Consider the following 16,276-nt stretch of genomic DNA (forward strand, 5'->3'; position numbering starts at 1 on the left):
AGGAAAGGTATGTTTCATGGTAGACTGTTGACATTTAAAGGTAAGCAGGAGAAAAAATACGGTGTGATACACAAAATAAAACACTGAAATTCTTAATTATACTTAAATACCAGTGAAAACGCATCACTGTCAGCTGCAAAACAGATCTCTTCCAAATGGCACCAGCCAAATATTGAGTATAAACTTAAGATGATTCAAGTAACACTAAATATAATATCTACTTGTCAATTCTGTACATTTTCTACACCATCTGTGTTGCTGTATATTATCTCCCAAAGTTCATTGCTGTACCTTGTAATATTTATTAAGCAAAGGGAACGAGAAGTCTCCTTAAGGATCTGATGCACAGCACAGTGAAGTCATTCCATTGACTTCCACAGGCTTTGAATCAAGTACTACATTACGAAGATTGAGAACTAATGTGCATAACAGAAACTTCTCGTAACTGAAATGTCAATATAGCTGGACAAACTACAAAGGAAAGAGGGAGAACAGAAGGAAGAGGTGGATGAGCAGCTCTATATAGTAATGGTGTTTACGAAGCAAGGAAGTGAACATCTGAAGTCAGTGGAGAGCTATTAATTTGCTCAGAATTAAGCATGTGCTTGGTTGCTTTGCTGGGCTGGGGGCAGAGTGCTATAGAAACATGGGGACCTTCCTGTTATAAAGAAGATGGTGATCAATTGTTCTCCATGTCTGCTGAAGGTAGGACAAGAACTAATGGGCTTACTCTGCAGCAGGGGAGATTTAGGTGAGATATTAGGGAAAACATACTAACTATAAAGGTAATTTAGTTCTGGAATAGGCTTCCAAGGGATGTTGTAAAATCCCCATCCTTAAAGGTTTCTAAGAAGGGATGGTCTAGGTTTATTTGGTCCTGCCTTGGTGCAGAAGGATGGACTCTCAAGGTCCCTTTCAGTCCTATATGTCTATGATTCCATACTTCTGTAGAGGGTAGGTCAAGTTTACCACTGAGTATGGGCTTTACAATATTTGTTGATGGGTTGTTGTGGTTTTTTAAATTTTATTTCTGTGTAGTTGTTAGAAATGATTAGCTCACAAGATAAAACAAATACTTTCCATTTTTAGAGACCAAGGTCAGTGACAAGTACTAAATGGTTACAATGAGAGGTCTGCCAATAGATCAGTTAAGTAATGCTAAGCAGGCATAAGTAGCAGAGAAAGACCTTTTTGAAAACATACCAGATGAAGTTCAGAAAGAAAAGGGTAGAGTGAGGTCAGTAATCAAGGAGTTGTGAACGTTTCTGGAGAACTGTCCCTTCCCTTTGGGGTTGACTCTGATTTGCCCTGCTTAAAAGTAGGGCAGGGATGGAAGTGGATCCCTGCTGATTTCATAGAGCATTGTCCTCTTGGTTAATTAATATTACAAAGTAGAATCACAATAATACAAGGACTTTCTGTAAATCAGACATTTTACACTAGAGGAGACCCAGAAAATCTGCAGTACCCCATTGTTGAGTTATAATTTCAGTAGGACTTTTAGTTAAATTTTTATTCTCTTTCAGTCCAGCCATAATCAACATATCTTCAGAATTTCTGTAACATCCATTGCTGGAGTATCCACACATGGAAAAAAGAACATTATATCTGCAAATTGATAATCTAAAGAAGACTGTATAGTGGATTGTGCTCTTCCAAGATTCTTGGAAGCTCTGCTTCAGTTTTATTTGGTTAGTTTATTGGTCATCTTGCCTAAAGTTATTGTGGGCAAGTTTTAGCAGATAGGTGGGTCTTAAAGCACATTCTAATGAAGGTCAGACTTTGTCTAATTCTAATCACCTGTTAGCGTTTTTCACTGTCAAACTCCCTCAGCAACCTTATTGCCAATTCTTAAAGGCCTCATCCTGTTAACTGCATTGCCCCAAGGAAGCACAAATGTCTTGGTAGGTCATAGACGGGGAAACAAACTCTTAGATATTCCTAAGACTGAGACAAAAGCCTTGAATTGGCACTGGACGTTACTTGGAGCTAATGGAAGGCAGAGAGCATTGGAATGATGTGCTCAGAGTGGCTCATCTTGCTAAGGAGCCAGACTTGTCCTGCGCAATTGGGAGTCTCTGTGTTGTTGCTGCAAAAATGCTGTAGGGACGTGAAAGAACTATGAATCACTGAGATTATCTTCAACTGAGAGGGGAGACAACTCCTAGCAAGCTGAAGATGGAAGGCATTTCTTGCCACTGTCACTATATGGTCATCCAAGCTTACTTATGACAGAAGCAGAACCTTAGAACTTCAAACCACTGTGACAAATGAGGGGCAGACCACCTTGAAACATTTCCCACTCCCCACCAGCATCTCTCTGGTCTGTCTTTTGTGAAATCTTTGTGAGGGTGCTTGTTGCATCACTTCGAAAGTAGATATAAAGCTGGATGTCATCAATGTATTGTGGCATCTCAACCACACTAAGTGCTCTCATAGATGACAGAAGAGAAGGGAGAACAGGATAGAGAGACTGTGTGAGTGAGGGTTAGTTTCCCCTCATCATTCTCTAGGTCCTTTTTGAGAGGAATGAAACAAAAAATCGTTCTTCATTTTCTCCAGCTCTGCCATATAAGGGGTTAGGTCATTAACACTTTCTAATCTATTGTGTTGAAAACTGTTAAAATTTTGAGTGAATAAGCTCTTACCCTCATATTTGGGCTCCTGTGTTCTTGTGTTTGGCACTAATTTAAATAGCCTTTTTGCAGAAGGTTTGCCATCATCTGCATCTTTTTAACTCCCTTCAGAATTTTATATTCACTGGTGAGTTTTTTTCTAAGCTACTATCTTCCAAAGAGTAGTGTCTCTAAGCTTTTTGAATGCTTAAAGATCCTTTAGTGGATGTGTGATGTCAGCTGCCTTTTGATACATAATATTTCCATAATATCTTTTCCAAAATGAGCAGGAAAGTGTACAGATTTCCAAATGTGCTTTCACTCATCCTGTATACAGAACAAAAATAATTTCCTCTGTCTTCTATTTTATACCTCAGGTTATATATCAGTGTTTTCTTTTATTTTATTACCGCTATTTAGCTCTGTGCCAAAGATTTGAGAGTTTTACTCTGTCCAGATACCTTTCTTGCTAGTACTGTGAACCACAGCTCTTCCTCTCACTTTTATTTACTTTTTATTCTAGTGTCTGTATATTTGTCTATATTCTGTTACACACTGTAGGGCATTTATTTTCTCTTATTTCTACTTTATACAAGTTATTCTTAACTGTATCACACTTTCTATTTACAGTGCTTCTCCATCCCAGTTTTGCAAAACCAAAACATTTTGTCATCACTCAAAATATTCCTTCTTTCAGGAGAGTCAGGTGTAAAGTGAACAAAATCAGTACTAACACTCTTACCACAAAGGGGGTGCTGCTATGTACAGACTTGCAGTTGTCATCTTCGGCACAGTGAACACTGATGCACATAAAGTGAATATTGATTTTTTTCCACCAGGTTTGTGAAAAAGGTGGTGGTGGTGGGAAATCATTGTTTCTGCTTCCAAGTGCTGTGCAAAACTTCCCAGATCTACGCAGGGTACAGTCAGGGTTAAAATAAAGGGTAGTGGGGAAAGCATCTCTTGGCAGAGATGGGGGTTTCTCCAATTTTCTGAAACCTTCAAACAAACTTGGTCCAGACGACAGCTGAAGACTAAAGTTGTTTTTATTTTATCTAAATCAGTCTATCTATAACTGTCTCTAGGAATGCTAACATCCTAACAGAGCTTCTTTACAAAACTGACTGAAAATTAGAACCGGACTAATGCACATATGATTCTGACAGGTGTGTCTGGAGAGGAAAGAAACTATTGGCACCATCCCCTGAAAGAGTTGCCAGTAAAAGGCCAGATCTGGATCCTTTAGCATGATGGGTTGAGAGCTACAGGGGTTTCCCCCGCTAATCTAATCCTATGGACCCTTAGTCTACATATAATTTGCATATACACAGTTATTGGCCCCATCTCTCAGGAAGGACCACAAAATGGTAGGTGAATAGTCCAAGACCTGTAATCATGCTGTTCAGTCCGCTCTTTCCATAGATTTTGAAGTAAAAAGTAGTGAATATTTTTTTAAATTCTAATTCGCAGTAAATACTTGGCCAATTGGCCCTAGTACATTTACAGTAAGTATACTTTTACAGTCAAAATACCGTATAATAAAATCCTTGTCTGCCTCAAACATCCACCCACCAGTAAATAACAATCCAAAGAATACTCTTCAAATCCTGCCCAAAAAATCTTCAACCTCCTATGAAGTGATTATATTAGTGGCATGCTAAGCCCAGCTTTGTTGCTAGGAAGGAACTCCTTCAGCGAAGGAAACTTCTCTACAAGAGGAGGAGAAACAGAAGGGGTGATTAAATGTAAGGGATGCTGATTGTGCTGTACACACTGTGCACAACACACTTCAAATGGTGACTAACTGCCAATAGACATAAAAGTGATTGTCAGTTAGATTTAGTTACTTTCACTTTTCTGCAGCCAGAACGGAAGGCTGAAAAAAGTTCCAGGATAGTCTTTTTAATGTGGGTCAGAATTTACAAAGCCTGGCCACAGTAGTAGCTGTGTCTAACCCCTGGTACAGAAAGAATGCTGTGTTTCTCAAAGGTTTTGATGTACCAGGCCTAAGAAAGAAAACAACTCACGTACAATGGATGAAGATTTGTAATATCAAATAAAAATGGCCTCTCTCCACAAACTATCAAGAGCAGAATCTCTGTAGGCTTTCCTAGGCACAAATGCCTCCATGGAAATAATTGCCAGCAAAGATTAATATGAGAGGACAACAAAAGCAAAATACAAGTAAACACAAGAACGGGTATGTTGCTGTTTAGAAGTCATTTGGACTACTGCTGTGAATCCTGTGAATGGGCTCTTGGAAAAATAAACATAGCCTTAAGAGCAAACTTTATAACAAACAATTCTGCGGAAAAATGGATACAGTACCAAAGGCCTAAAACATTTATCCCTGCATCTACCTTAATGTATCACATTAAATCAAACAGATTGATTGTACAGGGTGTATTGGAGTGCTTCAGCTCCTTCGTGCTATGTTTTTGTACTTTTGTATTTCAGATAAGTTCTCTCCACCAGCACTTTGGACACTTGCACAGCCCCAGAGAGGTATTTGCACTTCTTTATAAAAATACTAAAACTGTTAGCACTAAATATTGTTTAAAAAGTAAACACACACACTAAAGATGGTACAAGAAGCTCTGTGGATTTTGAATTGTTTTAAGAATTGTACAAAACTAGGTGTTTTTATGTTTGTAAAACTGTATACAGTCACGAAATGGAGTGTGAATCTAAATTTTAAAAGTTTTTAATTATCCAATGAAAATATGAAGCCTCTAATAAAAACGTGTCTTAAGAACATAAGAATGGCCCTACTGGGTCAGACCAAAGGTCCATCTAGCCCAGTATCCTGTCTTCCAACAGTGGCCAGTGCCAGGTGCCCCAAAGGGAATGAACAGTCAACTGTAGATTCCAAAGCATCTTTTGAGTTCTTTGCAACTTACAGTGGACATTGGTTGAGTTTTGGACATTGCTCTGATAGGATGTGCTGCCACCAACTCAGAAAGGGTAGTGATAGGACTGAATGTAAAGATTCCTGACAGCCTCTAACAGAAGGATATTGGACTCCCTGGTTGCTAAACCCTTCCAAGGACTACAGAGAGGGAATGTTCTCCCAGATTTCCATCCAGTAGAACAAAATTAAAAGAGAGAGAGGATTGCTAGTATTTTATAAAGCTTTCTGTAGATCTACTCAAAGAGGTTTTAAATGAGTTCATAGAACCATAGAATATCAGGGTTGGAAGAGACCTCAGGAGGTCATCTAGTCCAACCCCCTGCTCAAACCAGGATCAATCCCCAATTTTTGCCCCAGATCCCTAAATGGCCCCCTCAGGGATTGAACTCAAAACCCTGGGTTTAGCAGGCCAACACTCAAACCACTGAGCTATCCCTCCCCCTCTGTGGAGTGAAATGAGCCCATGGATTTTACTGTGAAATAGAATATCTACTCTCATAACAATAATTTGTATATTGTCCTACATACAAATGTGTTTCCTTGGCTAACACTGTAAATAGTGTTCCTGCTTTTTTTTGTACACCTAGTATGTTAGCATAAAGTAATAAATATTTCTATTCACCTTACTCTTGTGTCTGATTATTCATAGTTATTCAGACAGTATTAATAACAGGGAAAAGATGGGCCTAACAGTGATCTGCCATCGGAAACATGCTTCATTTGCACTAGATATAGAGGAAGCAGAGAGATCACTACATTGCCCTGGGTAATTTATGCAAACTAAATTAGCAGCCAATGGCAGCATAAATACAAATAACTCTAAGTAAAAACCCACCTGGTTATTGGCTGGTTTTTGCTTGAAGGACCCCACAATGACAATGCTTATTGGGGCAAATTCTGAGTGATTTTGAGCACCTGCCATTTCCACTGAAGTCAAAGTGGGAAAACAACCTCTCAGGATTTCATATTTGTTCACTGAAGAATGTACAAATAATGATAACAATGAAAAATGTATGTTCCTTCTTTTCACTCTTACTGAATAATTTAGGGATATTGGATTCTGATGTTCAATATATTACAAAGAAATTCAGACTCATGACACTGTGCCCAACGTGCCTTGACACAAACCACATTTTCCAACAAAAAAGGCTGTTTTTCTTCCTGTCTGTCTTAGATACACCAATTTAGGGATATATTCCGTCACTGCAGTGCAACAGAACAGAAATCAGTGTCAGTTCCCACAGTGTTTAAACACTACCCATCCGCAAGGAGGAAGGGCTGAGATTGCACCAGAAAACAGACGGCTGTGCTTCTCTATAGCTCATTTATTCGGTTATTTGTCTTTGTTGTTTCATTTAAGAGGTAATGAGAAAGGTGCGTTGTTCTACAATTTCTTAGGCTTTCTCCTCATCAAAATGTCAGAGGGAAAACAAAGGCTATGTTTATTTCAAGCTCTATACATCATCATACCCACTTTTTGCAACTTCTTGGGACCTCAGTCTACTCCTGTTCCCAATGTATGCAGCTCCAACTTGGACCTATTTGAGCTGACTGACTCTAAGAATGAGCTCATAAAAAATGCCCCTCATTTCTTGAATGTACACTAAGTGAATGTCAGTCAAGCTTAACACATTGAAGACTTGTTTAGGAAACTCTGCTGATGGATGTAGGCTTTAGACATCAACATTTATATAATTAAAGGTTATATTCTAAAGCAGTCTGCACTCACCAGAAAACTGGATGAGGGCAATTTGGTAAGAGGTTGGCTCTTGAAATCAAATCTAGTCAAAGAACACACAAGTCCTGGGAGTTCCTTTTTGATTTGGTGTCTTTTATAGAAGACAAAGGCTTTTCCATTTAAAAGGTAGATATTAAGGATCCAGTTTACATCCAACAGACTTACAGTGTCCCAATGAAGTGATGATAGAAATAGGGGGAAGGAGGAAAGGCTGAACATTCAATTTACTTTCCCCTTATGAAACTTTGCTCACCACAACAACATGTGATGGCCCCTTTGTCTGGCTGATTGGGACAAAAAATGCTGTTACCCTGTAAGGGCTCTCTCTGCAATTGATTGCAGAGGGGCAAGATTTACCTGGGCAGGGCAAGGAGGAACAGGAAGTTGCTGGACCAGGTTGGGGTAGGAAGGTACACTGCCCTTCCCAATGACTTTGGTAGGGTATTTATAACCCAGGCAGTTCCAGAGAAGCCCTATCTCACTGGGATCAGGCTGCCAATACTCCTCATCACATCCATGGAATCAGAGTAGAACTGGGCTTCTTTATGATCTGCTGTGCATGTTAAGCTAATTGCCCTCTTTCCCTGGAGGCTCGTAAGGATTTTTTTTCCCTTGCTGCCAGATTGGCTGAGGCAGTGTAGGTTCTTTCATCTTCTCCACAGTGGGTCAGGGACCTGGTGGGGTGGGCAGAGAGGTTAAGTTAAAATGTAATGACTCAGTAATGTAAAACATGTAGCAGACATCCAGTGCAGGTACTCATTACAGAAGGGATATGGTGATCAGATAAAATGGATTAGAAGAGGATTTCGAGGAAAGCATCTATTAAGGAAAATGGGGAAGGGAGTTCAGGGCTCCTAGTATCTGCGACAGCGTGGAGCCAACCCCCACCCACTTCCATTTCAGTCCCCTTAACCCTTATATGAGGTGTTGGGCGGCAGAGTCCCAGCAATAGGCCCAGGTTGGAAAGTGAGAGGGCTGGCATCAGCTCCCCAAACAGGTGGGAATGGTTAAGGAAATAATGATGACCTGCACTGTACACTATATTGCCAGGTACACCCAGATATTTTGGGTGAATAAAGCTGCAGCCTAATTAAACCACATCCATTGCCTCCTGCTTTTCTTCCAGCATGGCCGGACAAATTATGGAATTTTGTAAGCCTCAAAGGACCATGTAGGGTAAAATACTTTGTACATTTGTTTTTCATCAATCTTAAATCAGCCTTTAAAGTAGATACTGTAGAAAGTGTTGTGCAACAAAGCAATTTAAATCCTTTTATCAATACGGTGGCTTCATCTTCTATTCTTTGACAGGCCCAGCTGAGGACCATATATAAAGGAATTAATAATATATTGTCTCCACTGGATGCACAGGGATCAGACTTTGCATAGCAAAGGAGAGGTGGATATTTAACCATAGTTAATATTCTCTTTTCATTTCATATAACCATAGATACAACGTGTGATCACAAAAGGGATTGTTCTTCTCTTTTTGAAAAACTTTCAACTTTCCTGTAACTAAAAGGTGCTCCTGCTACACTGGGAGCTCATATTACTAAGAACTAAAAATATACTTGTTGCTAACACTAAGGGCTTCATTTATACTGCACACAGATTATAAAAGCAAACCGGGGATATCAATGACTTCGTCACGAATATGTTTAAGAAATACGAGGCAGCTGGCAGAACACGGCTAAAAATTGTTGCTTCACTCGTCACAAGCTGGCTAAATGGTGTCACTTGGATTTATATAAAAAATGGTGAAAAGGATTTCTGGTAGGCTAACAATATTTTTATAAAGATTCAATTTTTAGAGTTGTATGCTGTAATCACAAAAAGATACTGTGTTTGTAGAGAGGAGATAACAGAACCCAAGACAAAGTTGGTGTTAACTCATTAGATCATGGAGTTATTCTATTTTAAATCAGTAGCACAAACAGCGTATAACAGAAAAGTAATTAAATTGGTTTTAAATCCAGACTTACCAGTATTTGTCAGATATTGAACATTTTTCATCACTCCTCCAGTGTAAACCCCGGACTCATAACTATCCATTTCACCAGAGACAACATGAGCCACCCTTGCAGCACGCCCTCGGATGGCACCGGCTGCACGGTCTAAATCATCAGCAGCCTGTTCTCTCAGTGCAAGGATGCACTTGTTTACATCCTCCAGAATGTGGCCTTCTGTGAACAAAATAATAGCTACTTTTTAGATTTGATTCCTTTAGCTGTGATTCCACTCAGACAAAGTCCAACAATGAGTTCATACTTTCTTGCCAATTCGGAGATAGTGCACAACACTTACTTAGGCATAAGACTCCAGCTTTTCCTTCTCTTGTGACACCTGATACTTTTCATTTGATATGGTTAAAACTGTTCATTGACATTCCAGTAGTATTCCCCCTTTCAGCTGTATGTGCAATACGGTTCCATTTGCTGAGATAGCAATGCAGTAAGGAGTCAGGAATAGTTACAAAGGCCCAAATCTTCAAAGGCATTTAGGAGCCTAACTCCCATCGAAATAAATGGACGTTAAGCATCTAAATACCATTGAGGGTCTGGACCTAAATGTCTAAAAACATGAAGGTGTCCTGTGTGAACATCTATGGCAAAGTGCTTTATAAAGAGATAAATTGTGTATCTATAAGAATTGCCATAACTGAATTAATCTTTTCCATGTTCATGGAAATAGGACCATCAGCTTTAAACAATATCTATGCTGATGACTTACAAAATTCTCTGCAGGCTAAGCATATCTGGCTATTTCTCCATATTTTCCTATATTGCTTGCTGGCAGCTCAAATATAACAATAATAAAACTGAACTCCCTATTTTGCCTTCCAAACTTTTTCCCCTTCCTACTTCCACTAATAGCCTAGGTGTCCATTTTTGATTCCTTCCTCTGCTTCTCCTTCCACATGCATGCTAGTACCAAAGCTTGCTATTTCATTCTCCACAAAATATCCAATCTATCAAGAAAAAAACCACAAAACCATTTTTGCACTTCCATGAGTTTGTCCCTGAGATCTCATCTCAATTGATCATCTCCATTTCCTGCTAGGTTAAATATGTTCGGTCTTCAAACAAGATCATGAGTCACCTTGGTTATAATCATGTCTTCTGTGATGAGACTGTGAAATGCTTATTTGGTTAGACACTTAGCAGATGCTTCTTTAACTACCAGATGTTTCCTTAACTCACTTCACAAAATGTTGATGGGTCCTCATGAATGTTAAATATCAACTATATGTGAAAGGTAGCAATTACCGTGCTGTATACTTATTTTTGTAGTGTTATGGAGTGATTATCCTATTTTATTGTGTCTACTTACCCTTTTTGTTATATGCTGATTTTGTATGTTTTTATTTTGTTTGAGCCTTTTACTGGGATGGTCGTCTTCACCCCCAAGCCATTATTTGGTTCAAACCTTAATGCCAAAGGAATTTTTTGACTTTCAAAGGGGCTGTGTATATTTCTGCACTGTATCCTCTATCTTTAGAAACCCGTCCCTAAGTATTTAATTCTTTGTGCCATGGATTCCAAGCTTCTTGGAAATGTATATATTATATAGAGAGATATATTATTATCTATACAGATGTGTAATCTAATACCTGATTACAGTATGGGAAACAGCTACCCTCCTTGACAGTTTCAATTTATATAATTAATTATGTTTATTGTACCAAGGTATATTTATGTTTTATAGACAACTTTTGATTCTAATCTAAAAATAATGATACAATTAGAGAAGGGGGTGACTTGCAAAGCTCTTCATACTGAAAAGTAAGATTTTTTCTTTTTTAATTCAAGGGCCTCAAAGCTCTCACCTGCCAATTAAGACACTGATTCAGCAAGGTGCTTAAGCATATGGCTAACTTTAAGCATGATAGTAGTCTCACTGACTCCAGTGGAAATACTCATGTGCATAACGGTAAGTGTGTGCTTAACTAATGTACTTAATTGGGGCATTGAAGAAATAGATGATTACTCATGATGGGAAAAATGTCTACTAGAAATAAACGGTTCTGAAAAGTCACAGGTAACATGTTTATTGACCTTCTACCCTAGAAGTTTCTTTCATATACATCTTGTTATTGAATTACCTCATTTCATACACAGACCTAAAATGAGCCTTGTTTCTCCGCTCAGATGTATTGTAAAATAACATCAGTAAGAGAGGATGTGAAGAAAACAGATTTTGGTAACACCATTAAGAGTGCCATCAAGAACAGATAGTCTCCTACACTACACAATAAAACCATCCAGTTCCTACACCCCACATGCTAATACTGGATGTATGTTGTTGAACACTACATAAAGAATATGTCAGTATTCATTTAAACCTTGTATTATTACATGATTATAAAAAGGGAATCATGTCTATAGTCATTTAGAAACCCAAAAGAACATACTAGACAAAACCCACCAGTGTATAATCACAAAGCATTTAACTGAATACAATGCAGAAACTCCTCAAACATTAAGGACCATCACAAACCTCACCACATTCCACTCCAAGTGCAAGCCACATTTCTTTGACCTTGCCTTCTCCTCTAATATAAACAAAAAGCAAATCTATATAATAAACATCCTACCAAAAGAAGACACTCCACTTCACACACTTCTCCAGGGAAAGGATGACAGAACACACACGTGACAGATGTCAGTCATGTCACTTAATGCAGTATGTTGATAACTGAGGTATAAGTACTTATATAGAATAGAACAGAAACACAAAGAGGACCAGGGAATGTGAAAGGATGTCAATTCAAAAAAGAAAGCAAACTTAAATATAGAGGACAAAAAATACAATTAGAAAAACTGTCCTTCAGGATCATTAGATTACTAATCACTAATGTCAATTACATTTTACAACACAATAATTTCTGAAGAACAAAGCATTAACAATTTAAACAGGACAAATATTTTCTTAGATATACATTTTCAGAAGGTTCATTCTGTTGCCTGAGACATTAATTTCAACATTGCACATAGAAAACAATAATTTAAGTTTATATTTCTTTTGGTTTTACCTTAGGATGCACAAATAATTGATTGGACTGGCAGCTTCTACTTGACATTAATTTTCTCTCTCTCAAGCAAATGGTTTCAAGGTGTCAGCATTTAAAAAACACACACACAAAAGCTAAAAAATGAACAAAAAAATGTTTCTGAAAGTGAATGTCTATTAATTAGACATTTGGCAGATGGGAGGGATCAGTTTAATTGACGGTTGAAGGTTTTAGCTTACACTAGAATGGATCATCAACTGTCTGGGTAAGAGCTTTATAGCAATATTAAGCCTCCTAGGATATTTATAACCCCTGGGGGAAAACTGAAGGAATTTGCTCCCATTCATTTTAAACTAGGACTGTCAATTAATCACAGTTAACTCACGCAATTAACTCAAAAAAATTAATCATGATTAATCGCACCGTTAAACAATAGAATACAAATAGAAATTTATTAAATATTTTTGAGGTTTTTCTACATTTTCAAATATATCTATTTTGGTTACAACACAGAATGACGTGTACAGTGCTCACTTTATATTATTTTTATTACAAATATTTGCACTGTAAAATGATAAACAAAAAAAATAGTAGTTTTAATTCACCTCATTCAAGTACTGTAGTGCAATTTCTTTATCATGAAAGTGCAACTTACAAATTCATTTTTTTTTGTTACATAACTGCACTCAAAAATAAAACAATGTAAAACTTTAGAGCCTACAAGTCCATTCAGTCCAACTTCTTGTTCAGCCATCACTTAAGAGAAACAAGTTTGTTTACATTTATGGGAGATAATGCTGCCCACTTCTTAATTATAATGTCACCTGAAAGTGAGAACAGGCATTCGTATGGCACTGTTGTAGCTGGCATTGCAAGATATTTATGTTCCAGATGCGCTAAAGATGCATACGTCTCTTCATGCTTTGGCCATAGTTCCAGAGGACATGCTTCCATGCTGATGATGCTTGTTAAAAAAATAATGCATTAATTAAATTTGTGACTGAACTCCTTGTGGGGAGAATTGTATGTCTCCTGCTCTCTTTTACCCACATTCTGCCATATATTTCATGTTTTAGCTGTCTTGGATGATGACCTAGCACATGTTGTTAGTTTTAAGAACACTTTCACTGCAAATTTGACAAAAAGCAATGAAGATACCAATGTGAGATTTCTAAAGATAGCTACAGAACTCAATCCAAGGTTTAAGAATCTGAAGTGCCTTCCAAAATCTGAGAGGGATGAGGTGTGCTGTATGCTTTCAGAAGTCTTACAAGAGCAACACTCTGATGCAGAAATTACAGAACCCAAGCCACCAAAAAAGAAAATCAATCTTCTGCTGGTGGCATCTGACTCAGTTGATGAAAATGAACATGCATCAGTACGCACTGCTTTGGATTGTTATCGAGCAGAACCCGTCATCAGCATGGACACATGTCCTCTGGAATGGTGGTTGAAGCATAAGGGACATATGAATCTTTGGTGCATCTGGCACGTAAATATCTTGTGATGCTGGCTACAACAGTGCCATGCGAACACCTGTTCTCACTTTCAGGTGACATTGTACACAAGAAGAGGGCAGCATTATCCTCTGCAAACGTAAACAAACTTGTTTGTCTGAGCAATTGGCTGAAAAAGAAGTAGGATCGAGTGGACTTGCAAGCTCTAAAGTTTTACATTGTTTTATTTTTGAATGCAGTTTTTTGTATATAATTCTACACTTGTAAGTTCAACTTTCATGATAAAGAGATTGCACTACAGTACTTGTATTAGGTGAACTGAAAAATACGATTTCTTTTGCTTTTTACAGTGCAAATATTTGTAATAAAAATATAAAGTGAGCACTGTACACTTTGTAGTCTGTGTTGTATTGAAATCAATATATTTGAAAATTTAGAAAACATCAAAAATATTTAAATAAACGGTATTCTATTATGTTTAATAGAGTGATTAATCATCACGATTAGTTTTTTTAATCGCTTGACGGACCTATTTTAAACCACTTATAATAAATGTTGGAGGATCTGTGAGGTTAGCAGTTTGAACATCAACTTTTTGCCCTCATTTACACCTGTGGATTCCCAATGAAGTTAAAGGAATTGCATGGATGTAACTGAGAGCAATATTTGATCCTGTCTGTCCTGGTTAAAATAATCAACTTCAGTCTAAGATATTCAGACCCAGAACTTCAGCAGGTATAAACCGGTTTAGCTCCATTGAAGCTATGCCAGTGTATACCTGCTGAAGATCTGGTCCATCATGTCAGAACCTGAGCCAAAGTCTACGGAAGTCATTGGGAAGATGCCCAATTATTTCAATGGGCTTTGGATCAGGCCCGTACAGTCACAATTGTGGAAGAAGGGGAGATTAGTGCTTCAGATCTCAGCTTCATAGTTTATCATCTACCCAACTTAGGCAGACAGTACCTCACAACACTCACATGTCCATTCATGAGTTATATAAAACTCTCAGCAGCCTGCATTGCACCAACATGTTATCTTTTCTTCCCATTAATACTCAATTAACAAAGCTCTATAGCACGGCCCTATAGCTTACTCTCACCCTTAATATGACATTATTTGATCTGCTTTGCTCCTTATTTTATTTTTTTTTAAATGGACATATTTATCTGTGTCTTTTTTAAGTAAATTTTCCTACATTACTTCAATTTCAACAGGTGACCCACAATTTTAAATGCTGCTAAAGAAAAAGCATTCATACATAGACCAAATCTAACCACATCATTATCCCTGTTTGGTTTAGTAAGACACCACTAATCCATAATGGGAAATTGGTGTCCACACGATAATCCCCTCTCTTCGTGGCTGTATGCAGTGCATTCCCTGGAAGAGATGTTCCATCTCCTAGCCAACTGAATGTAGAAACCAAATTTTATCCCCTGCTCGGAACTAAACTTGGAAAAGGCTTGCCACCAGATCCCTTCCAAAGCTGTAAAAACATATTGAGCATAAAGTAACACTGAACTTCACTGAATAGCAAACTCACTATTCTTTAACAGGCTACTTAAAACATAATCCTATGAGGGTTCTACCCTAAAGAATTCCTCCCCAGAAGGAACAAAAGAGCACCATGAGAGAAAGGAATGTTGCTTTCTTTGGGGGCAGTGACTGACTAGTACAAAAGCCAGGTGGCCATTCAGACAAAGGAAATTGCCAGATTCCTATTCTCAAACACAGTCAATGTCCACTAATCCTCACAAATAGGACCGTACCAGCACTTAAGAAGTATCTTGAGAAGGGAGCGAGAAAAAAGGAAAAAAAGATACTCTCCTGGCACTATATACAACAGAGGTAAGGATATTAATATAAGGGCAAAGGATGGGGAATAAACTGCATTTTACCCCCTCGCGACAAGAGATATCTGCTGAGGTCGATATATCTAATCTCCAGTGCCTACTGAAGTCTGTGTACCTTGGACAGGGAGTTGCTTTGCAGATTTCCTCATAAAATGAATAGGGTTGTTTGGCACAAGATGTCAAACTTAGCTTAGTAAATTGTGCTTCGATTTCCTCTGGAGGTCATAAACCTTTGGTTCTGATATACATGTTATAAGTCATCTGGTAATATGAGTTTTTGACACTTTCCTTTGACTACTGGATCATGCAGAATTATTGATCTTCTGAAACCTATGGTGTATTCATACAGGTTTGACATCTCATCTGGCATATAACTGGAAAAATATAGGGGAGCTAGCTGGAAAAAATGCTCCTTTATATGCTTTGACCTTGTCTTTTTCTTCATTTTTCCTGGGGCAGAATATCCATCATGGTCTCACAGAATTTGGGAGGAAAACTCCTTTCTTGATTCTTCTCTCCCCAATCCCCTGGCTAAGATATAGGGAATTTTCCTTCCTTAGTTCATACAGAACTGGAGAAGGAGAATTCTGCCTTTTCTGTTTCTTTGATTTGCTCGTTAGATTTTGAACAATGTGACAATATGGGGCAGCTGGGCCCTGAGGTCCCATTTCCATGAAAGGGTAACAGA

General features: G+C 38.1%; 1 protein-coding gene across 1 annotated transcript in view; it reads right to left on the reverse strand.

Moving 5' to 3' along the window:
- Nucleotides 1–16,276, reverse strand: part of CTNNA3 (catenin alpha 3) — a 909,177-nt gene that overhangs the window by 191,402 nt on the left and 701,499 nt on the right. The window contains exon 12 of the mRNA XM_077821324.1: nt 9,247–9,447. Coding sequence (XP_077677450.1) covers nt 9,247–9,447 — 201 coding nt within the window. The remainder of the gene's footprint in view (nt 1–9,246; nt 9,448–16,276) is intronic.

The sequence above is a fragment of the Eretmochelys imbricata genome, chromosome 7, assembly GCF_965152235.1.
Source record: "Eretmochelys imbricata isolate rEreImb1 chromosome 7, rEreImb1.hap1, whole genome shotgun sequence".
Classification (NCBI taxonomy): domain Eukaryota; kingdom Metazoa; phylum Chordata; order Testudines; family Cheloniidae; genus Eretmochelys; species Eretmochelys imbricata.